General features: G+C 37.3%; 2 protein-coding genes across 2 annotated transcripts; both read left to right on the top strand.

Annotated features, from left to right (window-relative positions):
- The first annotated feature begins 1433 nt into the window (after window positions 1-1433).
- On the top strand, window positions 1434-3685 carry LOC149222426 (CRAL-TRIO domain-containing protein C23B6.04c-like). The gene is made up of 5 exons (XM_089385441.1): window positions 1434-1589; window positions 1777-1953; window positions 2536-2634; window positions 2723-2968; window positions 3166-3685. The coding sequence occupies exons 1-5, from the start codon at window positions 1524-1526 to the stop codon at window positions 3448-3450; spliced, it is 873 nt and encodes a 290-aa protein (XP_089241567.1). The 5' UTR covers window positions 1434-1523; the 3' UTR covers window positions 3451-3685.
- Window positions 3686-10797: 7112 nt separating this feature from the next.
- LOC149222427 (putative nucleoside diphosphate kinase 5) lies at window positions 10798-12526 on the top strand. The gene is made up of 3 exons (XM_089383105.1): window positions 10798-11230; window positions 11737-11845; window positions 11994-12526. The coding sequence occupies exons 1-2, from the start codon at window positions 10971-10973 to the stop codon at window positions 11798-11800; spliced, it is 324 nt and encodes a 107-aa protein (XP_089239231.1). The 5' UTR covers window positions 10798-10970; the 3' UTR covers window positions 11801-11845; window positions 11994-12526.
- The last annotated feature ends 15227 nt before the right edge of the window (window positions 12527-27753 follow it).

Raw genomic sequence — 27753 nt, forward strand, 5'->3', positions numbered from 1 at the left:
TACTGTTGATCACCCCTACAAAAGCAGGCTCCCATAAAACCATGAGTCCTCAAGTAAGCCGACCTAAGGCCCTCCAATCCTATACAAGACAAAAGGAACTTGAGATGAACTTCAAGGGACTGGCCATGGTCCGATAGACACAATTAGATATAGACAATAAGACATAGGTCTAGGATGCTTAATACAAAGCTTCACATGGTTGTTAAAATGCTTTTAACCTGTGAACTTGGGCTTACAATGGTGGTGAAAGATACTACAAAATTTTGTGTGTACCCCTGCTGTTATGAGGGGTAACAGCTCCATTGCAAGGTGCTCATGGCAAGTACCTCAGCATGGGCTTTGTCACCCATAGAGACAATATCAACACTAACACTTGGAGGGTTGCTGAGAGAAGATCTAGAAGGTTATTTAGAAGAAGCTCAAAAGATCCTGAAAACTTAAGCAAGTATTCTCAATTTCAAAGATAGGAGCAGATGTTAGCTTAAAACTGGTCATTACTGTGAGTCTGTGAGTAATGCAGTGATTTATATAAAATAAGAGTGATGATGTAATATGAGGGTCATGTAATAATTTGGAGGCATAAGGTAATTAATGCACATATGTGTCATTAGTGTTCATATGTGTGGTATGTGTGTTATGTATGTTGGTGAACCAATATGTTCCCAACATAGTGTCATAAAGCGTGTTGCGTCAAGGTAAACAGAGACCCCATAAACACTGAATTGTGTCATCATCAACACCAAGATGTAATACATATGGGCATCGTATTGAATACATTTCCTGGCATTGCTTTGTGTTTCTTGTGTGTGAGTTAGTTATGAGTGTCACACACCCTCCCACCTTATAACTAACCCTGTTCTTGTCTTTCCAAACCATGTAACCTGAGTGGACACTGAAGAAATTATCTGCAACAGTCCAGATATTGCCAAATCCAATTAAGGTTTTTTATGTCTATATATATTTTGGTAAATTTGATGGTGCTGAATAATTGGCAGCATTGATGCCCAATCCACACCCACACCTTCAGCTGCAAGGTTGCACCTGCAACTCTGATAAGTTTGGTCATGCAATTTTAGCTGTAGCTGTGGGTCATAAAATCTCGAGGTGGAACTGCGTGACTTTTGTATGCATCTCACTGTTGCAAAATAATCCTTCACACAATAGTCGTTATCATCTCAGGTTGCTTGTAGTGACATGTTTGGTAATGGTTTCATGTTGTTCTCAAAGTCTTTGATTTGTTTTTTCTGCTCATAAATATCTCGTTTCTCTGCTATGTTTCTAACCAAAATTCCAAAGCAATTGCTTCCACTTATAACATTTATGACTCCAAAATGCTTGGAAGAGCAGATGCTTGTTTCTTTTCCATGATATCAAGGCCTATGGATGTTTTTAATCCAAATGGCATTCTGGACTTGATTGTTTTGTCCATATATGCATAATAGATGTGTGCTTGAAACTTTAGAGGTTCTGATTGATGATATTGCAGGTTGAATTAACTTCTGCACTTTGTGAAACTTAGCACCATGTTGCGGAGATGGTATGGTAACAAGGATCATCATGTACAAGATCATGATGAAAGGCATGCTAAGGTATGTTCCATTCAATGATAAATCTAAAGCATTTCAAATTCATGTTTTGTTGTGGTTTTGCTCTGTTACGTGTAAATTTACAGGACGCCCATTTAGCTTATTTTACAGATAGGAATGAACTGATAAGAATTATCATTATAATTTCTCATCTGTATAAATGATTTAATTTATCTTGTTGATTGCACAGATAAACGAACTGAGGGCTGCCATTGGTCCTTTGTCTGGCCATGCTTTGAAGTTTTGTTCTGATGCATGCTTAAGACGATATTTGGAAGCTCGGAATTGGAATGTTCATAAATCAAAAAAAATGTTAGAAGAGACACTTAGATGGAGGGCAACATATCAACCAGAGGAGATTCACTGGGTAAATGTTATTTAACAAAATCTACCATCAGATGCATTTCCTGTGTAAGCAGTTTTGATCACATATTAGGAATAAAGAAATATTCCAACGTTGTCCCAAGGAAACAACAAATATAGCTAAGAGCAATCCAAGGAGCAGATGCTGCTGGAATGCAGAAATTCAGGCAACTTTTTTGAGTTTTATTTAGTTTTTGTTCCTTTTATATGAACTGCAGAATCCATATATTTTGTTACTTGTTATTTATGTTATGCTGCTTCTCCTAGGGTAAGGATTTGTCTTGATTCTTGCCTATTCCATGCATCTATCTATCCATGTGCCTGCTTGAATATGTCTGACTGAATACCCTGTGGAACTTTGGAAGCACTGGTTTCACTTCATGACTGCTTTGTGCTTACATTGTTTAGATTATTTTATGTTAAGCATTCCACATGCGTTTCTTTGGATACATGCCTGCTTTAGTGTGGTTTAAGATAATTGCATTGAAGCAACTTAGTTTGTATTGAAGTCCTATATTTCAAGTTACAGATAATTTATAGCGGATTTCAACTTTTAACATTCAAATATTTTATTTTGTTCTTTCAGGATGAAGTTGCTATGGAAGGTGAAACTGGGAAGGTGTATAGGGCAGATTTTCATGATCGATTTCGGAGATCCGTCCTAATATTGAATCCTGCAAAACAGGTCTGGTAGTGGAAGTTGTAAAGTTTGTTGCATTGTTATTTATTTGAATTAGTGGATGACCCGATGGATGTTGCATTTGTCCATGCAGAACACTACATCGGAAGAGAATCAACTACGCCACCTTGTTTATCTCCTAGAGAATGCCATTATTAATTTGCCTCCTGATCAGGAGCAGATGGTTTGGCTCATAGACTTCAATGGCTGGTCATTGACCAATTATGTGCCTGTAAAAACAGTTCGTGAAACTACAAATATTTTACAAAATCACTATCCTGAGAGACTTGCTGCAGCTATTCTATACAACCCTCCACGGATCTTTGAAGCTTTTTGGAAGGTGACATTTTTCATTTTTCTAATGCAGTCAGTTGAGTTATATTTCGTTTTTATCACACCAAAGATCAATTAATTTGTTTCTAATACAGTTCAAAGCTTTCTGGAAGGTGACATTCTTCATTATGTTGATGCAGTCATCTGAGTCATCGTCCTTCTTTATTCCACCAAAATTAATAAATTGTTTCTAATATATGTCAGATTGTGAAGTACTTTCTTGATTCAAAGACGTTTGAGAAGGTGAAATTTGTCTACCCCAAAAATGAAGAATGTAGCAGTTTCATGCAACAAGTTTTTGATTTTGATAAGCTTCCGACAGCATTTGGAGGAAAGAATGAATCCGAATATGACAATGAAGAGTTCTCCAAACTTATGCGACAAGATGATATAAAGACTGCTCAGTATTGGATGTCAGATGACAAGTCAAGTGAGATGAATGGTAATCTAGCTTCAAAATCAGACTTGAAAGTTGATGCTGATCTCTAATAAATAGTATAAGCAGTCAGCTAGTAAGTTGCATTTGAAAAAAATAAATTCAAGGTCAAATTTCAACTTGATGATTAAATTGGCAAAATTGGATAGCTGGGATTTCTTATTCCAGCTAGCATCTTTTGGTGACAGGTCTGCAGTGATGCATTTTAATACGTCCTGTATCTTGATGGATGTAAGAGGACATGTATTTAGAATAATGAAATGATAAATCTTTTGATGCTTATTTGTACATGGTAGCAGGAATTTTTACATGGCAGTAGGAATTTTGACATGGAAGAATTGAACACGTATCTTGTACATAGGGAATTGTAAAGGCTGCATGTTGTTTTCATAATCTTCCTTATCTGTTTTTCATTTTAACTCTTTTGAGCATGTTTTCGTAATTTTCCTCATCTGTTTTTCATTTTATGAAAAATGCTCAAAAGAGTTAAAATATCAGATCACCTGGATCTTTGCACCACTAAATTTATCCAAACAACCACAGCATCCCAGAACACCTAAGTGACACACCATTGACAGCCCCCTTTATAAACTCTTGCAAAGAATATATAGGGGACAGGGGCATACCTAAGCTATTAGAGTAGAACACGTACTAAAGATGACATAGGTCACATACCAGTGACAGGGCTCACTCTGCCCAACCCATTTGTTCTTATGCTCAGCTAATATACTCATTACAGAGCACGCTAGGAATCTCATACGGCCATCAACAACGATATAAGTTGTTATATTGTAGGATAAGATTTAATTTCATCCCGCATACACTAAATAAAACAAGGGCTGGTATGGTTCAACTACAAGGTAGTTGATGTAGTTAGTTTCAAAGGAAAATGACAGCCATAATTGAAATGGTTAGATCGAGTTGAAGAATTCATGAGCAGCTTATAGATAAAGGAAAATTTCATCTGATATGCTGCTGCTTGCAGAATAATTGAATAAAACAAAACTTCGAAGGATTGTTTGTTTGTGAGAGGGAACTAATATTTTATTTCCTATCGTTGATCCATTTTACATCATTCTCTCTTGTAAGGAGGAGTAGCACCTTGTCAATCTATGTTTGCCCTTGCTTCAAATGTATATACTAGCTTTTATGCGGCATTTCATGTCATCTTAAAAGAGGTAAATATGGCAGAAAAGCCAACTCAGTACTCATACTAATTAATCATTTTTAGGAGAAAAGCGGGATCTTGGTGCATCACATAAGTAAACAAGTACACTCTGCACCTTCAAAGGAAATCGTGGGAGCACGATGTGATCTCTTGGGCTTGAATATGAGGAGACGAAGCAAGAAAAAGATTTGATGCAAGAGATGATTTAGAAGTGACAAATGAAAAACAATCAATAGACTTGGGAGTTTTTGCGATTGTTTTGCTGGATTAATCACATTAACTGTTTTTTGGATCTCAGAAGCTTGAAATCAGAGACTTAGGAGTTTTTAGTGTGTGAAAGTACATAGGGAGACCATCTACCATTGCTATTGTTGATACCAAAATAAACTTGGACTGAAGCTGAATAAAAGAAAAAGTCAACGAGGACAAGAAGAAATGAGATGGGGAATCCAATGAAAAAGAAGAAAGCAAGAAATAAAAAAAGACACTGAACTAAATAATCAATGTGATACATTTTGTCAGTTCTTTGGAGGAAAGAGCAGTTCATTAGGAAGAAAGAAGGATCAACGTTCAGGGGGTGGCCCAATGAACAAGCAAGATATGGAATGTGTGAATATTGAGAGTGATTGTGCAAGGGTTACTGTGTTACCAGATATGCCACCCTAGAGTGGTGAACTTGTACCTGGTGTGGATAGGAAATGCTAAAGGGCCGTTCTTTATTGAAAACTATTGGGATTTGGCCTTTTCTGCCAGAGCCAATTCCAGCGGTTGGAAATGGTAATAAAAACAGAGTGCTGGAGGGATGGGGGTAGGCACCTGCCTCTCCCCGGACAATTGGACTAGAGTATTCCCTGTACTGCATTTACCTCGAGAATATAAACTGTATATTCAATCAGAACCATCACCCTTGTTCAACTCTGTGGAATGTAGATTCAAATGGGAGAATAGACAGTACTTTGGACAGTATGATGCATGCACTTAAGCAAGGTTCCAAAATTGCATGCTTTACATCTTGAAACTATTTTTTTACTGTTTACATAGCCATTTTGCATTATTTAAAATAACGTGATGATTTATGTTAATGCAAAATCCTTCTAGGTACCACACATGCACATGTATAGGCTTTTGAGTAATATTTAATATTGAATTGCAAAATACTTCATAAGGCCTCTCAGTTTATCCATCCTTCCTGTAACTATTTTTTCGAATCCTTTTACCAATAAAAGTATAACCATAACTTAAATGAATCTCGCCAATATTAAACAATTCTATTGCAAAACAAGATCTCTTAGTTTATTTATCTTTCTTGTAAATGTTTTATTTAATTCTTTTTTTTTCCAATAAAAGTATGACAATAACTTAGAATAATCTTTATTTTATTAGTAGGAATGATTTATTTACCTTATCTCTTCAAATATTGCTTAAAATCCATGCTCGGTTGAATATCTTCAATTAGCTATAGTAAAACTACAAACACGGAGGAAATTTGAATAATATACAACAACTTTATGCCCACACATTAAAGTTCCAGACAAAATACCATGAAAATTGTTTAAAAAAATGGTTTTCATACCTCTAGTATATTAACTATCCTTCCTATAAATATTTTTTCCAACTCTTTTTCCAATAAAATATGACCATAAACTAAACAAATCTCACAGATATTAAACAATTTTATTACAAAACAAGATCTATCAGTTTATCATCAATCAATTATAGCAAAACTACATATACTGAGGAAATTCAAATAATATAAACAATTTTATGCTCATGCATTAAAGTTCTAGACAAAATACCATGAAAATTGTTGAAAAAGTGGTTTTTCTACCTCTAGTCTATAAACTATCCTCCTTGTAAATATTTTTTCAAACCCCTTTTCCAATAAAATATTGTCATAACCTAAACGAATCTCATAAATATTAAACAATTTTACTACAAAACATTATCTCTTAGTTTATCTATCATTCTTGTAAATATTTTTCAAACCCTTTTTCCAATAAAAGTATGACCATAACTTAAATGAACCTTTATTTTATCAGGAAGAACGATTTTTGTACTTAATTTTTTCAAATAATGCGACCTCTTTGGAAAAAAGGAAAATTAATTGATGCCTTTAAATAGGCTACGTTAGAGAAGAATACAATGGGAAAAATCAATGGTTGTCAAAAAATAGAGTACGAAAATTGCTAGTGATTTCACTGAGTCTAAATGTTTAGATAACATAAAATAACAAGATAGGACATTACAACATCTTTTCCATATTGGCTGGAGAGTGCCTCTCGGTGCAATAATATATTCAATATAATGCCTAGGAATATGAAAGTCAATGGTTGCATTCTTATTTGTAATGAAGAGAATATATCAAAAAATATATCATGCAATTTTATTGTTTAATGTCTAGAAAATATGCTATTAAATTTATGAGCCTTTTTATGGTAAGAATATTTGCAAATACGTATAACTATACTCAATTTATAATCAATAAACCTTGTCAATGAGGTTTTACAGGGGAGACCTTGGTAGATCATTGACCAAGCAAAATCTTCAAGTTATAGGAAACTCACATTGACGAAACACCATGCAATTTCCAAATGCAATGACTCTATGCATATGGAGAAATCCACCTAACATTGAGAAGTTGGCCCAAGTCATACTATTGATGTAGAATGGAGTATATCTTATGAGAACCATATTGGGTCAAGGGATATCTAAAGCTCCACTCCCAATCTCACCAAAAGGGACTAGTCATATTAAGATTCATCTTAGAACGCTCCTCATGGGGTATAAGCCCAATATTCTCCATAAAAGTAGGTCAATCCATAGAAGGCATTTTCAATTCCTTGGCCATTGAACATCAATTCTTCCAAGAGCAAGAATTGGCACATATATTGTATCAATTTTCTTTACTTTAAACCCTCTCATGAAATCTGTTGTGATTCTTTCCCTTAGAACTCACCGGGTTATAGAGGGCTGCATTGGTCTTTCTTCTTGATTGAGACACAGTTTTGTCATTATAAATGTTTCAAAAAATTGTCTAAAACTCATGATTTTCATTGCGTAGAAACTTGATTTTTGTACATTCAGTGATGCCCAATTTGTTTTCCCTCACAACACAATGAATATCACACTTGATTTGTCTTTCCTCTTGACACAATGTATATCACACCCAATTTGTCTTACCTTTTGAGATGTGTGTATCACAACTTTTTGTAATCACAATGCATCGTTGTACACTTTCATTCATGAAGATAGAGAGAAACATCCAAGTGAAGTCATTTCTTCTTTTCAACACAATGTGTATCACAGATCAACTCTTTTTAGTTGTGACACATCACATCATTGTAAACTTTCATTCATCATAAGAAGGGGATATCATTAAGTGAACAATTTTCTTCTTTTTTTGAGGGTAGACTTTCCTTCATCACATCAATGGAATGTTTCCTTGCATGTATCAGTTTGCACTCAAATTTCCTTTGCTCGCAAAAAAAACTATCACAGTTAACTTTTTTTGGGTGCGTTGTATCATACTCAATTTTTTTGGCGCAACACACTATGTCTCATTTTAATTTGTTTTTAATTGAAATACATCGCATCTTATATAACTTTTCTTTTATGTGATACATCACACTTACGCGATTTTTTTTTGAAAGTGACAAACCTTTTAATGCATCACATAGAAGTTTCATTAAGTGCAATATAGAAAGAACAAAACACTTTCAAAACACAGAAGACAAAGGTGCTTTATTTCTTGGCATGATACTCTCCAAACAACGCCATTTTTGTTCACATCATTCCAAGGTATTAAGGGAAACACAGTCACTTTTACTTAATAATAGTTAATCTTTGACGCACTCAAACACGTTTAACTACATTTAAACACTATTAACCTTAATAAATTATAATAAACTGTGATCAACCAAAAAGAACTATACTCAATTTACAATCATGCATTGTTAACCATTGAGAACCATAACAAACTAAAGTCAACTCTTGACAACAATAATTAGCCATAATCAAACAAAATCAATAATAGTTAATCATAGTTAACAATGATCAACCCTATCAACATTATCTACTATAGTAAACCATCGTCATCCATTGTTCGCCAAATTTAACCAAAGTCAACCTATAATCAACCATAGTTAACCATTATGATATCTATTCGACCAAACTCAACTATCATGCTCAACCATAGTCACCTTTAGTTAACAATAGTTCATATTTGACACACTTAAACATGTTTAACTACTATTAAACACTATCAACTATAATTAATTATAATAAACCACAATCAACCAAAGATAACCATACTTAATCTACAGTCGACCATACTTAACCATTAAACATTGTAATGGACCAAAGTCAACTATTGTCAACAAAGGATAGTTTAGGGCCAAAGTCAATTGTGTCATAATGAAGGAGAGTTTGTGAAAATTCAATGCGTGACACTAAAGAATCTTTAATGTGATGTGATATTCTGCAACAAACAAAAGTTTGGAGTGATGTGATTTTCATGACGAAAGGTGTTTTAGGTGTGTTACACACTATTCTACGATAATGGAAATTTTGAGAAAGAGTATTTGTCTTATGGAAAGAAACTTTGACACAATGTGATATGTCACTATAAATGAAAAATTGGAGCAATACGACAATAGCCAAAAAAATTTACATTCGATACGGTGCAAACAAACAAATTTCTTGAAGGTGCAAAAATATATTTTTGGATCGAGGAGCTCCACTCCAATAGAATATCACATGGTTTGCAATTTTCAAGCAAGGAGCGATGTGTCACATAGACAAAAAGTTTGAGGAGATGTAATATTTGCAAGGGAAATAAACATTATACTCTATGATGTGTCATAACAAAGAAAAATTTGGATCAATGTGATATGTGCCAAAAGCATTTTAGGTGCTCTACACACACTTGTCTTTATGCACCCCCTTTAAAAATGATATGTACTTTATGTATTATATGAATCAACACTTTGGTGTGGTGCACTATGTTATAGAGATAAAAAGTTTGAGGAGATGTGATGTATTGCAAGGGAGTTTTTTTTAGAAAATTTCCCTTTGTTGCTATAAAGAAAAGTTTGAGAAAGTGCAATCTGTTGCACTGAAAAAGATTTTGACATGATGTAATATGTTGTGAGAAAGGAAGGTTTTGAGAGATTTGACATGTTATGATGTTGCAGGAAATGAAACTTATACACAATGTACTATGCCACACAAAATAAACTTTTATGCGGACAACGTTTCTAACCATGAATGATGTCAAGACCTAAGAAATTTATTTTTATATGTGGCATGTTCTACTAAAACAAAACTTTTATGCCGACAAAGTTTCTAACCATGAATGATGTCAAGACCCTAAAAAAAAATATTTTTATAACATATTCTGCCAAAACTTTAAATACATAAAACACAATTCCTTAATAACAAAATCTTATTAAATCGATATATCTCATACAATTACCATATTTTTAATTTACTCAATCAATTTTAAAAATAAACTTTCTCAAACATTTACATCTTATAACCATAACCATGAACATTTACGCCTTCCCAAATAATTACTAATTACTTTATACACCTCTAAAAAAAATAGTAACCCCTCCAACACATTAATAGAAACTCATTAATGAAAAGATGAAAAACAAAAAGCACAACGCTCCTGAAGTCCAAACTCTTGGCATAATCTCAAATAAAAATATATCATCTGAAATTTGATTTGAAGGCAAGGAAATTAGTGTAAATGGAGACAGTAGTTCCATAAGTGAAGTGCAGCTGATTAACAGACGCCCGCAGACAAGACTCAAATTTTGACTATCCCGTATCATATTGTCTGCATTCTGGGTTCAGTCAAGTTGCTTGTCGGAGAGGTTTCCACCACTAGATGGGGAAGGCACTAACACTATCCATTTATGGTGCATTTGTTCAATTTTTATGGGTTTAGTGTGATTTGTTCAATTTTTTAGTTGGGTATTATTTAAACTGGTTTTTTTGATTTTATATGGATTTAATACTGAAAAATTCTTTAAGTTATTGGATTATGTAAGAGTTTTAATCAAACTTGTGATTTCAATAAACCTCTGCAGAATTTTTTCTCTCCAGAATTTTAAAAAAATTAGATCCAAAAAACCTAAAAAAACTTCCAAAAAATTTCAAAAAAAACCAACTAACTCTTACTATTTGATAATATATGGAATTAATGCTACTGCCTTTACTGGGCGGTTTTAATGTACGTGTGTTCTTATTTTCAGTGTATTTCATGTTGGAAGGACACAAGGACACAGTATTTACATGTAGTTAACTATGATGAAGAATTGCTTTTCCACATTCATGGCATAGCGATGTTGGCTTTGGCATCCAAGCTTTTATTTTGAATGAAATGGCAATGCGTACACAATGTATTATTATTGCATATGGATTTCATATGGCCTTTGCAGATCGCTTTGCTATGGACAAGTGGAGATAACCTTGGCAATGGTGAAGCCAGATGGGTTGATTGGCAACTACACCGAAGAGATTAAGAGGGTGATAGCAGCCACTGGATTTATTATAGCCGCAGAGAAAGTCGTCCAGCTTGATGAGGCTGCTGTGAGAATTTTTTATGCAGAACATTCTCAAAGAGAATTCTTCCCCATTCTTGTGAAATTTATGACCAGGTACCGTGTACGAATTCCATTTCTAATTTCCAACATGATCATGGGTGAAATACTTGGCATGTGCGATCGATGAATTGGTTGCTGGTCATCAAATCAATCCCCACATGCCCTGCCATGTTTATACTTATTCTGGAGTTTCAACCGAGGTTTCATTCACCCAGGGAAACTTCCTTTCGGCGGTTCTCTTTTTATTTAAATTCCTTTCGGCAATCAAGAAAATATGTATATCGTCGATGTTTCATCCAGTCAACCTTACCACGAAAGACTGGGGAAGCCTAGTTACAGAAGTTCCCTCAATATTTGAGGTGTAGGGATGATTCACATAGTGTTGTTTCAGGGGGATTTATGATGTGAGAATGGAATATTAACACGGATGAGATTATTTGTAAATGGATTTCAAATACTAAAATTTTAGAGACTGTAATTGGTGGTAAGACTTGCTTTCTATCAAACTAAACCCTTTGTCTGCAAATATTTTTCATTCCATTCAAATTATTGGATTGCAGTGATCCCGTTCTTACAATGGTACTTGAGAAAGAGGATGCCGTTGCGCTCAGTGGTGTGCATTGATGGGTCAACTGATGTGAACAAAGCAAAGATATCACACGCAAAAAGGTTTTTCTCTGAACCCCTTTTCTTTCCTTTTTTTATATTTGATCACTATGATATTGGCTCAGTACAGGCTTTTTCTATTTTACATAAATATTTTATCATGGGCACTGTGGTAACATGCAAAGATGGGTTGGTTTTAATTCTTGTCAAGAGTATTGGATTTGTGGGGGCATCTGTGAACTTCGGAGATTCAAATAGATTCAAGTTTTAGAGGTTTGGCTTTGGGATAGCGAAAAGGTGGAAGAGACTCTTTGCACTTCAGCCAAGCATGAGAAGCATCAGTGGATTCAAGATATAGAAGCTTCAGTTCATATCAGTTAAAACTTTTGATCTAGCAGGCCTCTTCTTTCTATTAATTTCAGTGTTGGATTTCGAACTCACTGAAGCTATCACATAAATGTTTATCACAAAAACTTTAGTGATTAACATAAAATCAACAGATTTCTGGAAGCGCGGCTTTGTTTTGGGTTGCTGACCTTAATTTGGAAAGCTAGAAAAGATAGGTGATTACAATCTTGCATTGCAGTGTTCATTCCCGTTAAATGAAAACATAATCGAATTGTTAAAACAAAACAACCAAGCGCCGAACGATTGTCCATCACAATCTTCATAACACTGGTTGGGTATTTCATTAACTACAAAGTTAGATTAGTTTTTGCTACAAAAGTACTCAGAATCCATCCTTACAAAGTTTTCAACTACCGGCAAACAAGATCTGGACAGTATCTATTCAAAGAGAGTGTTAATAGTTATTTCCAAACATCTTAAAATTAAGCATTTCTTAGTTTTCTGTACGAAGGAATTTATATTGGCATAAAGCAAGGTTTTTGTTTGGGTTCACTTTTCTCACATAAATATATATTTTTATTAAAAGTTAGGGTGCGGTACCCCTGGTTCCCTGATTTTTAAATTCAAGACAGTTCTAAAACTTTATGTTGATTCTGATTTGTAACTCATATATATATATATGGGGTTGAATGTATACTAGTATAGATTCATCTGAATTCTGGATTTACTAAGGGTTGAGAGGGATGAAATCTTGAGGTGTAAATCTTTTCTCAAGTTTAGCACTAAAAAAGAGGTTTGCATCTTAGAAGATTTGATCCCTCTAAACACTTGGTATATCTGGAGTTAAGATGAATCTATGCTGGTTTATATACGGGAAATACTTATTGTTTTTTACTTTGAAAAAAATGTAACTCACACAAAAGCATGTTTAGTTTTTTTTTTTTGTCGGCCAAAACAATTTCATTAATTCATAAAAAAAGAGCAGTTTACAATCCAAGTACTCCTTGCTCTCCTGGCTTCACTCCGACTTGATTTGTTAGATAGGGGAGCGATACAAAAACATAGTAGATATTTCCATTTTTTACATGAGTTCCAGCGCCACAAAAGCTATATGGCCCAAAACACTTGTGAGACTAAAAAACAACCAGCAGATAACATTTCAAGGAGGAGAGGGTAGTGCATGACCATCATTTGGGGCCCTTGGAGGGCCATGGCCTTCATGGACATGAAAATATATATGCGCCAACCGAGCTTTGATCTCGTCCAACCTCTCACTTGTGTGACACTGGCTTCGTTGGATGGAAATCAAACGGTCCACGCTATCGCCCTGGATGAATTGGACATCGTTGATGTATGCAGTGGTCTCATGACGGTCCTCATATCTTTGCTAGTAGATGACCTCGAGACTCGCTGAGATGTCCCACAACTAATTTGCTATGGAGGCAAGTGTGGGCGGTTGTTCCACATGGCCCGGAGACTGGGCATGGGCCTGGGAAACTTCTCCCTCCAAGCCCACATCCCTTGCCACCTCATCCTCCATTTCCTCTGCTCGGTCAGCTCTCTCCCTGGGTTGGCCCCGAGGGCCTGCTCCTCGCCTAGCTCACCCTTTTTTGCAAAGCATTGCCACCAACTTTCCAAGACTCCAGTCTTCTAGAAAGAAAGAACACCCTTTCTATTCCCACAAATATGGCCTCTCCAGCCCGCAAGAGAAGGCTCGCCCACCCATAAAATGTTGTGTCCACCACCCCGACCAACACACCTTGCGTATATCAAATTGTCGTCAAACCTTGCAGAGGGGTCCTTTGCATAATCGTTTGTGGATGAGGCCAACACAATGCTGCCTCCTTAGACTCCTAAGCCAAAATTTTGATAAAGAACGACCCCCCCTAGGAAAGGGACAGAGCCAAAACTACCAGAACCAGACCAGGAATGTAAGGCATGGAATAATTGAAACTAGAAGGAGAACCTTCACTTACCAAAATACCATTTGTGGCTCAGAATCAATGTCCAAGACCGAGAACTTTCGTGTGAATGCTCACTGCCAAAGCTTTGTTCTGTAGCTCAAATTCATTTTTAGAGCACCGCCAAATCCACTCTCCAAGATCCCACAATACCCTAAAATTCACTTAGACTGAAACCACGTTGTAATCATACCCTCCCCTGCTAGATTCCCTCGTTTTTTAGCTAACCAAACCGACGAGCTTGCACATGTGACAAGCCTGTGCATACTCGGGCAAATTGAAACCACTCACCTTCCCTCCCATACCAAGAAGCATACTAATGCTAAGTTTGCCAAGCTGCAGGAATGTAAAGCATGTTGCCTTCTCGATGCTTCTGTCCAAGTGGCGCCACTTGGTGTGGCCACCCTCCCACCTTTTGTCTTGCGTCGCCTGTCCAGATTTCGCTTGTCGGGAATCAGAGCCCGTACATCCTGTTCTCCTACCCCCATAGGGTGCATGTTCAACTATGATATCCATTTACTTAATTTCTATATCTGAAATACCAATTAGTTTTTACTTTGATAAGATTTACCTCACCCATACCAACATCAGGAAACATTTTAGTTTTGAAGTATTTCAATTTCATGCAACATTTTACATGTAATAAGAGTTGACATTTTCATTTTGTAAGTATTCCAATCTCATGCAACATTTTATAAGTAACAAGCGTTGACTTGTGTTTGATTAGTTTCACATTTTGGTAAATAATTTTATATGATTTTTTACATTACAAACAAAACCTAATCTTATATTTTTTGTATAATTCCTAGTGAGGGATCAAATCAAAGGAGAATGTGAAAAGGGGTGTTGGTGAGTTTTATAGTTGGGTGAGTTTGTTGTCCCAATGTGAAGGGAGACATAATTTATAGAAAAATAATCTTATTTAATTACTAAATTTGTGAACAGTCATACCTTACTCATTCACTAACCAACCTTATATTCTTTTTGTTTTATTGAATTTTTTTTCACACTAAAGTTTCTTTTGTGATAAATAATAATAGTCTATATATGTGTTTTTTGTTAAAAAGTTTAATTGAGCCGACATATTCAATATTATTCTTTATTTTTCATTAATTAGCCAACCGACACACACACACATGTAACATTTTCATGACAACAACACCCTCATATACTGGGCTGTAGAGCGCCTTTTGGCGTAATGATGACTCCAACAGGGGCCATGGATGGACTTAAATGTACATGTAATGTGTAAATGTTTATGTAATAGGGTTGTCCTAAGAATAAAAAGGATACATGTGCAATGTGTGAATATGTAGAGATCACGTAGTCATTATTGAGGACATGAGATTTGGATGTATGAATGTATTTAAATATTTGGAGGATATTTTCCTATTATTTAAGGAGTTATTGTGTAATTTGTATTTTTTTATCTATCTTGGAGTTGTACTCATATTCACATTGATGTACGTGGTGTGTACTTCTAGTTTTTTATGATATTTTGAGAATTTAGATCATAACATTTGGTACTAGAGCTATAATTGTGGGGTTTTGTTGTTTCAAATGAGTCATCTTGGTCTTTTCACTATAATTTGTTTTTTGAAAGCTTTAGACAAAATTATTTTAAAAAGATTGGGGAGAAATATCATGTATAGGTGGTAAAAATTTTAGGTTCTTTTTCATTATAATTTCAATTGTGTAATTAACTTCAAACGAGTCATTTAGGGAAATTTGAGTCATCTTGGCATTTTCACTATATATATTTTTTTGAAATCTTTAGAAAAAATTATTTTAAAAAGATTGGGGAGAAATATCATGGTATAGGTGGTAAAAAATTTAGGTTCTTGTTCATTATAATTTCAGTTCTGTAATTAACTTCAAACGAGTCATTTAGGGAAATTTGCTATAAGTGTTTTTTTTTTGTTAAATGTGAAGACTTAGACAATGAATTATTGAGGAGACTGACGAAAAATATTAGAGTACAAGTGATAAAAAATTTAGGTTTTGATTCATTATATTTTTTGAGATATACCCTGTGGAAGTTTGGGTATGTGACTAATCTAGAAATAAGTTTCAAATGAGTCATCTTGGTATGTTCACTGTAACCTTTTTCCAGAGAAGTTTTAGAGTGTGAATTTTTTGATGTATGAGGAGACATATTGAAGTACCTAAGGTAAAAATTTTAGAAGCAGATTTGAGAAGGTGGACACATGACATGCTCTACAAATTTTCTCTTGGGAAGCAACCAAAAATCAACAAGTTTTGGGAAAGTTACCATAACTTTCACTTAACACGTCAAATTTTGGTTAGACCCATGGAATTGCAGAGAAGACATATTAGAGTACTATAAGTTGAAATTGCAAACTCAGAAGGATTGAATTGTATACACTAGAATAAAAGTTGACTAGAAGGACAAAATTGAGAATATACTTTTAAAATGTATGTTAACTTAAAACTATCATAGACCTTGTAAGAGGATTTGTGCAAAAACCCTAATAAGATTTGTACAAAACCCTAATAAGCCACCACTATCATTCCTGGCACTGCGTCAATATTCAACCATAGTTTGTGCCATAGGGGGGAGAAAAGCTCCCTCCTACACCAAATTTGTAGTAGGGGACAATCACCCCAAACAATAGTAGCTCTTGTGAACTAGGGAACCTCAAACCCTCAAGCAACTGCTAAAGAAATTAATTCAAGCTAACAAAAACTATAGAAATTTAAGCAAAAACTGGCTGAAGAATCCTAATATGTTGCTTACCGAAAGCAACAATAGGTCCAAAGGTTAAAGTCCACTCAAGTCGTATTGGGGAGTAAATCTAATATATGAAATATCATACCTCACAGGAAAATTTCATGGCATTTGGCCATCAGAGAAATCCATCTCCCTTAGTGGATCCAATAAAAAACGAAGCCAAAAGGCCATATCAAGATGGAACTTTGAGTTAAAGGTTTCTTCACCATTATCTTTGTCAACAATAAGGACCATATGAAAATTTTTGAAAATGACCAATATTTATTCAATTATGTGGGGCTTTACTTATGTTTTTGGACAAAGAGATTTGTCCCTAATAAACGAACATTTTATTGGAAAATCAAAATAATTATATTAGGGTTTGATTCTCCTTTCTTGATAATTATTTGTGAGTGTGTTGGCTTCTTTTACTTCTTTATTATCTTATCTTTCATCAAGAAATTACCATATTATGTGTCACACGGAATAAGTCAATCTTGCGGACAAGATAGACCTTCCTAGAATCTAAAGAAGACCTAATGACAAGCAAACCAATCAGACACTATCTTTCTCTAAATATGCTTTTATAAACAAAGACAAACAAGTGATTTAGGCCTACCTTAGGTCCAACGCAAATTTGTGGATGCCTTCGCTCCTTCCATCCAAATGAGCTCCTTTGTCGCGAATCTGCAAACACAAACAAGGCAAACAAATTAAATAGCACCTGAAAAGCCAATATCATAAAACATATTTAACATGAAAGTCAAGGAATTCATGAAACAAATGACATGAGACGATTTGTTGAGAAAAATGAGTTTGATTGTATTAATTCAAATCAAGAAGAACTTTACAACCTGTGCCTTGACGCTGTACAAGCTCCTCCCAGGGTCCAGCAAGAAGTCTCCTCTACTTTGACAAGTTTCACTCTCTTCCCAATGAAGCCAAAAAGGTATGTGATCTCTCCTCTTAAGCTCAACTAGGAAGTCTTAATTTCACCAGCATTTACCCTAAAAAATGTTCAGCTTCTAACCTCCCTAGCAACCAGCCCAATGCCTGAATTTATAGTGCAATGGAGGGAAGCTACTAGGTCCTCCTTCAAAGGGATAAAGCCCTCCTTCAAAGGGATAGCTCCTCTCATCAAGGGATTAGCTCCTTCTCTTTTGGGATGCATGAACCACCTAAGAGCGGCCAATCCACGTCAAAATTCCTTCTAGAATCATCTAGAATTAACCCAAAGTGAGTTTTTTAGAATAAACTTGCGCCTTTTTGACTTTCACAGGGGTCCGCACCCACACCTTTAGGGACAGAGCGGGCAGGTCCGCAGTTTTTGTAAACAGAAGGTGCGGGACCGCAAGTAACAGTGAGAGAAAGTGCGGAACCAGAGTTTTATTGATTTTCAATGTCTTTCTCTCATTTTCAAAGCTTGACTTGAAGAGCTGAGGTCTGAGACTTGCTTAGGAGGACAGTACAAGTGATGATAGACCCATACTGACTGCAAATAATCATGGTGACGATATTTTTGTGTAACAGATTGCCCCCTAAAGTGCGAAGTCTCTAATAGATGAGGATTTCATTTATCATTTAGGAAGAGTGAAGTACTTTATCATTTCGAGGATCATCTTGTGGAGAGCCCGGTTGGAACCTGTAAAAACATTCAATGCAAGATATATATATGAGATCATATCATCGCTGAGGTAGGCATTCCCATACTCAGATCAAAACTGACTTAGAAAACTAACTACTGCTCTAATACGGGAATGATCTTGTAATACATCGCAAGTATAGACTCATGTGGACACAGTATGGACGCAACCATCTGTTTATGAATAGTCCATTATATAATGAATACAAAATTCCTCGCAGCCTGAATTGTGGAAACTAGATCCAGGGTCTTCATTTCTACTTCCTGAAACAGTACGATTCTATCCATGCGAATGAATGTGTTGAAGTCGAACATGATAGAAACCACTTGATTATCAGTCAATGATGTAAACTGTTAACAAGTGTGAGAGAAACCACCAGTGATGTCAATGGCTCTCAAAGTACCCAGTACAATCCATGAGATGTGAATAAATGTGTTGATGTCGAACATGTCATGGAATCCTTTGATCAAAGGTCAATGATGTAACTTGTCGTCAAAGGCGAGAAACCTGCCATTGAGGCATGCAGATCCCAAGGTACTGACAATTTCTAGATCATCTTTCTAGATAATAAGCTGAAGTCGATAGAAAGCGATCCGTCATAGGCAAGCCCACAACACGAAATCATAGATCAAGTTGAAGAAATTTAGTTGCAAGGACTGACTCAGGGATGGTCAAGATGGATGACAGATATTTTGCAGATGAATGGCTTATTGGCAGTGACCTCTTGAACACATAATGACACAACAGATGGCTTGGTGACAATTGACCCAAAGTTAATACCCAGAAACCGGCTGAAGACTTTCAATGTGGTTTGATCAACTGTTAGGCAAAGGATTTCCCAACCCAGGTGAATAAAAGTGTCGTGTTCAAGAGTGGTTACAAAGTATGACAAACAGGCTCATTTTTCTCTCTTTTCCCCCACCATTTCTGGCAAGTACCTCTTTATTTTTGACAAGCTTGAGGAGGATAACATTTGCTTGATTATAAGCTCATCCTTCGGATGAGTCCAACTTAGTTTAAATTTGAACCCTAAGAAGGAGTGGTTCGTTCCTGTTTGTAATTGAATAGGTCCTTTACTGTGAAATTTTAACGAGTCCAGTATAGGAGAAACTCGGCATTTTTCAATTTTAGAGAGTCTGAAAAAACTTAAGAAGACTCCAGGGTTGACCTTTTTTGTAAAATTGTGTCTCCCAAGCCCGAAAAAGTATAAAATAATACTTGAAGAACCGCTTGATCTTTTACGACCAAGGAGTACTTTTCGTAATTAGTTCCCTTGATCCGAAAAAGTAAAAAAGCAATCAACGACACGTCATTTTATAACCAATATCAAATTTGAAACGACAAAAATCCGGCAATATTTTCATGTTTTTTCGGTCAGAAAAGAGCTATAAGTGGACCGTCTTTTAGTTCCATTTTAACGAGTTTAAAAGAAAAACTCGACAATCTTTTCATGTTTCAGGAGTCATAAAAGAGCTTAAAGGTGACTCTAAATGTTTTTTCGTCGAAAATGATAGATTTCTCCTGAATAATCCGTTATCCTGAACAAAATGCAAACATTACTCATACCTGTTTGAAATGGATAAAAATGTTGCAAAAATACCTTTCCAAAGTGAAACATAAACAAATTTGCAATTTATTTACTCAAAAAACTTATAAAAAGGGCCTTCGTCAATTCATTTTTACCGTTTGAGTTTTGGGTGAGAAAATAGTGCTTTTGTTCAGAAAACTTCCCGTGAAGATTGCGGAAAATCCAACCGTCGGAATCGAACGCCGTCTTCTCCAGGTAATCCACATCATCCTACTCTTCATTTTTAACCATTTCATTTCTTGTTTTAGGCTTTCATTTCATTTTTTGGAGGGTTTTTAGGCTTAAAACCCGCGCGTGGGGGCCTGCAGGTGTACCACTGCCAGCCCGCAGACCCCGACTTTTTCTCCATTGGGAAAAAGTCAGGGGTCCGCACCTTCCATGTAGGCAAGGTGCGGACCCACGCAGTGTGTCTAACCCAGAGGCTGCGTTCCCCGCCGCAAGGGCTTTTAACCCAAAAATTCTCAAAATTGACCCAAACAAATTAATTTCTAGCATTCTAATTTGTCTTTTTACTTGATGCAGAGAGTACATCATGCTAGATTAGCGTGAACGAGAGCATGAGGACGTGGATGCTGCGACATGGAATCACCAACCTTCAATTGATGCTTTGAAGGCGTGCGACTTGTTCAAATTCTGGGCCATACCTGGCATGAGGGCCTAGGTGGATTTCTTACAGTGGTTGGTTGACAGATGGAGCATACAGGACCAGTGCTTCTTCATTGGTGGCCACCAGCTCGAAATCGAGCCGACAGATATATATTTCTTGACTGGTTTGCCTAAGAGAGGCGAAGACTTGACTCTATTCGGGGCTAGGCTAGGTGGCCAGTCTGTCGATAGCCTCCGGCTAGAGTTCTGCAACAGCCAGACTAGGGACAAACGGATAGACATAAAAACCATATCCCTTCCTGAACTCATGGTGATCGCGTTTACTGTCACCAGACTTTGCGGGAGTGCCACATTACATGTTGCCACTGGATCCCAGATGCGTATGGCAGTTGATTTCTTTCGAGGCACCATCTTCAACTGGTGCGATGCTGTGTTGGCCAATGTGAAAGGCCAACTGACCAGAGCCAAGAACGGACAACTAAAGACCTTTGGTTATGGGGCTTTGGTTGTGAGCTTTGGTCTAGAGAGGGTTCCCATGTTGATCCCGCAGCACCTTACTGTTGGAGTTGGGCTTCCTCGAGAGCCCAAACTGATGTGATGGGTCGCAGTTATGGCCCGTCATCCGGACGAGGGGACAGAGCTTGTTTGATTCAAACCTGAGTATTTCCAGTGGTTGGAAAACCAGGTTTTTTCTATTCAGGACTTCCCTTACGCTGGGGTAGATTTTCGTGGTGACCCAGACATGGCTCTTCCACCAGGAGAGCAATGGGATGACTCAGGTAAAATCATTTTCAACATTTTTCCTATTTTAATTTTTTTATTATTTTTCATCGTCCCAAAACTGATAGTAAAAGTTTCAAATGCAGATGTGGGTCCACAGCGACCAGCCGCTCTCCGGCCTTACGAGAGGAAACAACCAGTTGCAGCCGCGCCAACCCCACAGGACGAATCAATAGAGATTTTGGCCGAGTTGGAGGGTCATCCCGAGCGCTTGACAGGAGATATTCCGGAGACCACTATAGACGACATTCCTCGTCAGCTTCAGCGCTATGTGATTGAGGTCCCAGGACCTTTTAGGAGGTTCCTTTGCAAGGTGGCTCGTGCAGTGGTTTCTTATCGAGATCATCACCAATGATAGGATGATCGCCTATTGTGGGAACATATGACATTTTTGCTTTTGTACTTATCATTTTTGCCGATCATAAGGTGTTTTTCAACCTATGATCGAGGACGATGTATTTTTTGACACACTCCTATATATATATATATCACTATTACCGGCTTATCTTGTAAATCATGTTATGGAATGGTTTTATATTTATATGTATGATTATTGCAAATGTCTATTTAACATTCGAGAAGCAATTGCATCTGCTAATGTATTTAAAGATCTTGGAATATGCTGATATTCAATATAATCAAATTCACGTTCCAAGAGACGCACTCTCAAAAATAATCTTAATAACATTGGATTTCTAATGGCATACACTCTATTAAGCTGTAATACAATGAGTTCAAAATCTAACCTCACTATCAAACTCCGAATCCCAAATGAAATAGATTCAGATAATAACTCAATCACTACACTATACTCGGCAATGTTGTTCGTTGTTTGACCGAGGCTTACCCCATGCATAGATACCAACTCGTCAGAGGGCGAATAGATAACCCAAGCTGCAGAAGAAATGTTCTGTGTATTATGAAAAGCACCATCAGCGAAACCAATGTATGTATGGAGAGGCATCGACATCTGCAATATTAAGAGTAAAACCAAGATAAGCAGGAATACTGACGAAAAACACTCTTTAAGCTAAGCACACTGTTTAAACTAAAACACACCAGCTAGAAAGAAAAACCATCCTAACTAAAAAAAAATCTCCATACCCATTCTTTAAGCATAATACCTCTTCAGTTAAAGACCATTTCTGGGTTTACCTAAAGAGTCCCCGTCAAAGTCTACCAATTCATAGGCCCCTTTTGCTAGCTTTCGCTTGACAACATAGGGACCATGCCACATAGGAACGAATTTTCCAGCGCCTAATTTATCATTAGCTTGATCGTAAACTAAGACTAGATCTCCTTCCGAAAAATTTCGAGGGGTCACATTTCTATCATACTGAGCTTTCATACGTTTTGCGTGAGTCTCGATTGCCAATGCAGCATCACGTCGATTCTCATCTAATTGAGCCAAGTATAACAAATGTTTTTCCTCTTCGGAAGTGGCTGGAAGTAACTCGATGGCCATTTGCAGTGATGAGATTTCGCATTCAATGGGTAACACAACTTCCAGACCATAGACTAGTTGGAAAGGAGTGAACCCTGTTGATGTTTTTACTGAGGTTTGATACGCCCAAAGCGCTGAAAATAGCATGTTATGCCAATTCGACCGATGAATCCCAATGATTCGTCAGATCATGATGACTAAGACTTTGTTGATGGATTCAACGAGACCATTAGCTTGTGGATAATAAGGAGTTGAACTATCGTGACGCAAACCAAGCTGGCCTGTAAGTTCGATCATCATAACATTTCGAAAATGACGCCCATGATCAGTGATTATCGCTTGTGGGACACCAAACCTAGCAATTATATGATTGAACACGAAAATTGCAGCTGTCTTGCCGTCTGCCTCAAATGTAGGCATCGCCTCGGCCCACTTGGTAAAATAATCTACCGCAAGGATGATATACGCATGCCCCCCGACCGAGTGAGGGTTACATGTAATAAAATCGATACCCCATTTGGAAAAAGGACCAACGGCAATTATAGGGTGGAGAGGAGCAGGTGGAGCGCGCATCTTTCGATCAAATATTTGGCAGTTGTGGCATTTTCGGACCGCAGTAATACAGTGTTTAAACAAAGACAGCTAGAAGTAGCCAACGCGCAATATCTTTTGGGCTGTGGCATACCCAGACATATGACCGCCACACGCTCCAGAGTGACAGTCATTTAGAACCCTTTCAGCTTCCTCGTGAGTTAAACAACGTCGAAAAACAGAGTCCACCCCACGGCGATAAAGAGTATCTCCAATAATCCTGAATTGTTGGGACTGGAATCGTATTTTCCGACGTTCTGACCTTGAAATTTCTGGCCGAAAGGATTGGGTCTGGAGATAAACAATGATATCTCCATACCATGGATCTAAAGTGCTGATTAGAAACAAGGATTCGTCCGCAATGGGTTCCTCCGCCACAGTTTTCGTGTCAGCACGCGGGAAGTCACATATTAACTCCGCAAAGACTAAAGATTTCTTCGACTTAGATTTTTCAAATTCCAAGTCGAACTCCTACAGGACAATGATCCATTTAGAGTACTTGCCCCCTAGCAATTGCTTGGTCAAAATGTAGATCATAGGGTTGCAATCCGAAATTACTGTAGTTTTACGTAGTAAAATGTAGTGACGAAAACGTTGGACAGCTTGAACAACTGCCAATGCCAATTTCTCCACATGTGAGTATTTTAGCTCAGTTGGATTTAAAGTTCGACTAAGGTAATATATCACATGCTCAGTTCCGAATTCATCTTCCTGAAGTAAGACCATTCCAATGGTGGAATGAGAGGCGGCGAGATACAAGAAGTAATCCTAGTTGTAGTTGGGAGGATGCAATAACGGTGCATGGGTCAACGCGTGTTTGAGTGCATCAAAAGATTTCTGAGCTATCTCATCCCAATATAATGGAGTATTCTGTTTCAACAACCGAGTAAAACCCTTTGTAACCTCGGCGTGGTTAGGAATGAATCGTCATAAAAAGTTTGCTTTCCCTTGAAAACTTTTGAGTTGGCGAAGACTCGAAGGAGGAGGAAATTTGACAATAGCTTCGACCTTCGAGGGATCGAAGCAAATGCCGGCTTTCGAAACTACAAACCCTAGCAATCGACCCGTTTCTATACAGAAGACACATTTGTGTGGGTTCAACCGAATCCGATAATGCCTACACCTCATAAATATTGCTTGTAAATGGACGAGGTGATCAGCTCGATGTAATGAATGAGCTGGAAAATCATCGAGATAGGGTTGCACAATGTGCTTGATGTCATGAAACGCATAAGAGATGGCCCTTTGAAAAGTTGCTCCGACATTCTTGAGCCCAAAAGGTAACTTGCAATAAGAAAATGTCCCCCATGGACAAATGAAAGCCGTTTTTGGTTGGTCGGCAGGTAGAATATTGATTTGATTGTATCTGGAAAAACCATCCATGAAGGAGAATATTTCGCTGTCGACACAATCATCAATGATTTGATCGATATAGGGAGTTTGGAATTGTCCTATGGACAGGCTCGATTAATGTCCCTATAATCGATACATATTCTTATTGTCCCTTGCTTTTTGTTAACTGGAACAATATTCGATACCCAATCCATTAACGGGATCGGATAAATGAAACCTGCTTTGAGTAAATTTTCAACTTCTTTGCAACAACTTTTCTTGGGTGAATCTGACGCAAACGTTGCCATACGGGTTTAGTGTCCGGGTAAGTCTTGATCTCATGAACAACAATCGCGGGATCAATTCCTGGCATTTCCTCATAGGACCAGGCAAACACGTCACATAATTCTTGAAATAGGGCCTTATATATTTGAATTTCGTCATCTGTACACGAGGCACCTATATGAATGTTCTCAACAATTCCAGGCTTAACCGAAATGCCAATAGGAATAGTTCGAGAGATGTTTCCCAAATTTAACTCTGAATTAGGATGTTTCATTGGATTCTGAGGTTCCTTGACATATTCACTCGTAAAAATTGATGAAAAATCATTTTCAAAACGATCATTCTCAGGTAGAAATGAAGATCTGTGATGGAGATCTTCCCATGGTAAATCATCTACACATAGGATTTCACGAATCTGCTCATCAGAGTGAACATGTTCAGAAAACATGATTGAATTCGAGCTTGAGGTGAAAAGTGATTCTTCACGGACCACATTCATTAAGTCAATTTCGGTTTAAGATGGGTCGGTAAACGATTGCACGACCTCATACGCAATTTCATATGGACTCAAAGGCATGACATCACCAAATGAGTCTATCTCAGATTAAGAAGGAATGATCCAAGGATCATCATAAACTATGGTGTCTGACGTGATCATATGAATGGTTGCAAATGAAGACGATGCGCTGATCAGAGGAAAAGGAAAAGTTCCCAGTAAACCGACATCTTTAACTAGTCCTACTCCAACATCCTTATACAGGATAGTCGTTTTACCGACATGCTGAATACTTTCAAAAGAGGCTGGGTCGGATGAAAAATAAGCCAGTTGGTCTATTGTTACGATCTTTCCATTATGAGGAAACTTAATAACCTGAAAGACAGATGAAACGACCGCTGTCATAGCATAAGACCAACTTCGACCCAAGAGAAGGTTGTAATCTAGAGGGGCATCAACCACCTCCACATCTAGATTAATGGTTTTTCCTTCAACCCCTATAGGCAAATCCTTTAGAATGCCAAAAGGATGAAACCCGCGGCCATCAAAGGCCTTTAAAATCGTCGGGGATTGATTTAGCGAAGGAGAACCAAGCGATCTCCAACACTGTATCGACATAATACACGTTGAGGCTCCTTCATCAATCATAGTCCGATGAATAGGACTGTTTTTGACTATCATTGGAATCTGGAAAGCCATTTGATGATGTAAGTGCGGTGTACTATTTTCTAGATCGAAAATTATTAGGTTCGAGTCCTGAATGTCAACAGCTCCTATAGCCAACAAAAGTAATTTACGCTGTGCTGGACATGATTGCAGCACTTCCAAAGCCGATATTGCTGAGGGTGAAACAGCTAAATCCTCAACAATGTTATGGTTCTGAGCCGCTCTCGCATGTGGATTGAAAGCTGACTTCTGAAGTATACCCTTGGCGGGCGGTTTGATTACCAAGTCTGGATTAGTTTTCTCGATCTGTAGTGGATTGGAACCGGGAGCTGAGGTTGATGGATTAGAATGAGAAGATTCTGCTTCTTTACCATCAACAAGACTTTTACTACCATAATCATGTGATCGAGTCACAATCCTAACATGGGGCATCATTAGAATGGGTTCTTCATTGGCACTCGAGGAAGAACCTATCATCTTACTGTCTTGAGCTGGAAAAGGATCCTTCAAAACAACAGGTGTTTGGGAACCTTTGACAATCTTCGCAACCTCTGCACGATGAGGGCAGTCTCTTGTAAAATGTTCATCGTCACAAATGAGACAAGGATAACGAGGTTTGCGTTTTTCATCATTGGATTCTGATTTTTCAGGTCTCTCCTTTGAATTTTTGTCCGTTTTATTCTTCTTCTTTCCTTTCTTCTTCCCACCGGATTTTGATTTGGCTGTAGATGACTCTACAACGTGAATATCGGCGGAAATCTCCGCGGAAGAATCTCCTGTCGGGGAATCAGGCAAGGTTATGATAGGAGAAGAATTCTTGGAAGAGTTCTTCTTACTTTTAGTGTTAACCGTACCAATCATACCATCAGCGGCATGAGATCCCGAAGGAACTGCAGTGATTTGATTTTGCTTGGGAAGATCGGGGATTTTCTCATGTAACATACCTGACTGAGTGTAGACCAAGTCAACATATTGTGCTTGAGCAATTACTTGCTCCTCAGTAACAACTCCGGCTTTAGCTACATCTTCAGTGATCTTTGGCAACAAAGACTTTACAAACCATTCAACCAAGATCTGATCCGGAATAAAAACCTTCACTAAACGCCGTCGACGTCTCCACTCATGAATATGATCTGAAATGTAAGTGGACGTCGATTGCTTTAACGAAGTTAACAATTCCGTGCCATTGTCATATCGGACTGGCAACTGAAAATGAGTTAAAAACGAGGTAGCTAACTGACTAAAATTATAAAAAGTGCCTCGTGGTAACTCAATGTACCACTTGGCCGCGAGACCAATTAGAGTGCGCTAGAAAAGTCTTAGACGGATTGAATCATCTGAAATGGAGTTAGACGCACACCAAAGGTGATAAGTCATCACATGGTTCGACGAGTCCTCTCCTGATTTGCCTCCGAACTTAGGAATATCACTAGGCAACTTATTTGACATTGGCGGCCAAAACGGAAGATAATTAATGGGATCGTTCGTTAGGCGTGACAA

The sequence above is a fragment of the Pinus tabuliformis genome, chromosome Q (assembly GCF_031772625.1).
Source record: "Pinus tabuliformis cultivar Carrire ecotype Pingquan chromosome Q, CPIR1, whole genome shotgun sequence".
NCBI lineage: Eukaryota > Viridiplantae > Streptophyta > Pinopsida > Pinales > Pinaceae > Pinus > Pinus tabuliformis.

Excerpts from the sequence above, each read along its gene's own strand:
- LOC149222426 (XM_089385441.1), top strand. The coding sequence starts at position 1,524 with ATGTTGCGGAGATGGTATGGTAACAAGGATCATCATGTACAAGATCAT. Across the intron at positions 1,590-1,776 it reads ATGATGAAAGGCATGCTAAG|ATAAACGAACTGAGGGCTGC; the intron begins GTATGTTCCATT and ends TTGATTGCACAG. Across the intron at positions 2,635-2,722 it reads TATTGAATCCTGCAAAACAG|AACACTACATCGGAAGAGAA; the intron begins GTCTGGTAGTGG and ends TTGTCCATGCAG.
- LOC149222427 (XM_089383105.1), top strand. The coding sequence starts at position 10,971 with ATGTATTATTATTGCATATGGATTTCATATGGCCTTTGCAGATCGCTT. Across the intron at positions 11,231-11,736 it reads CTTGTGAAATTTATGACCAG|TGATCCCGTTCTTACAATGG; the intron begins GTACCGTGTACG and ends ATTGGATTGCAG.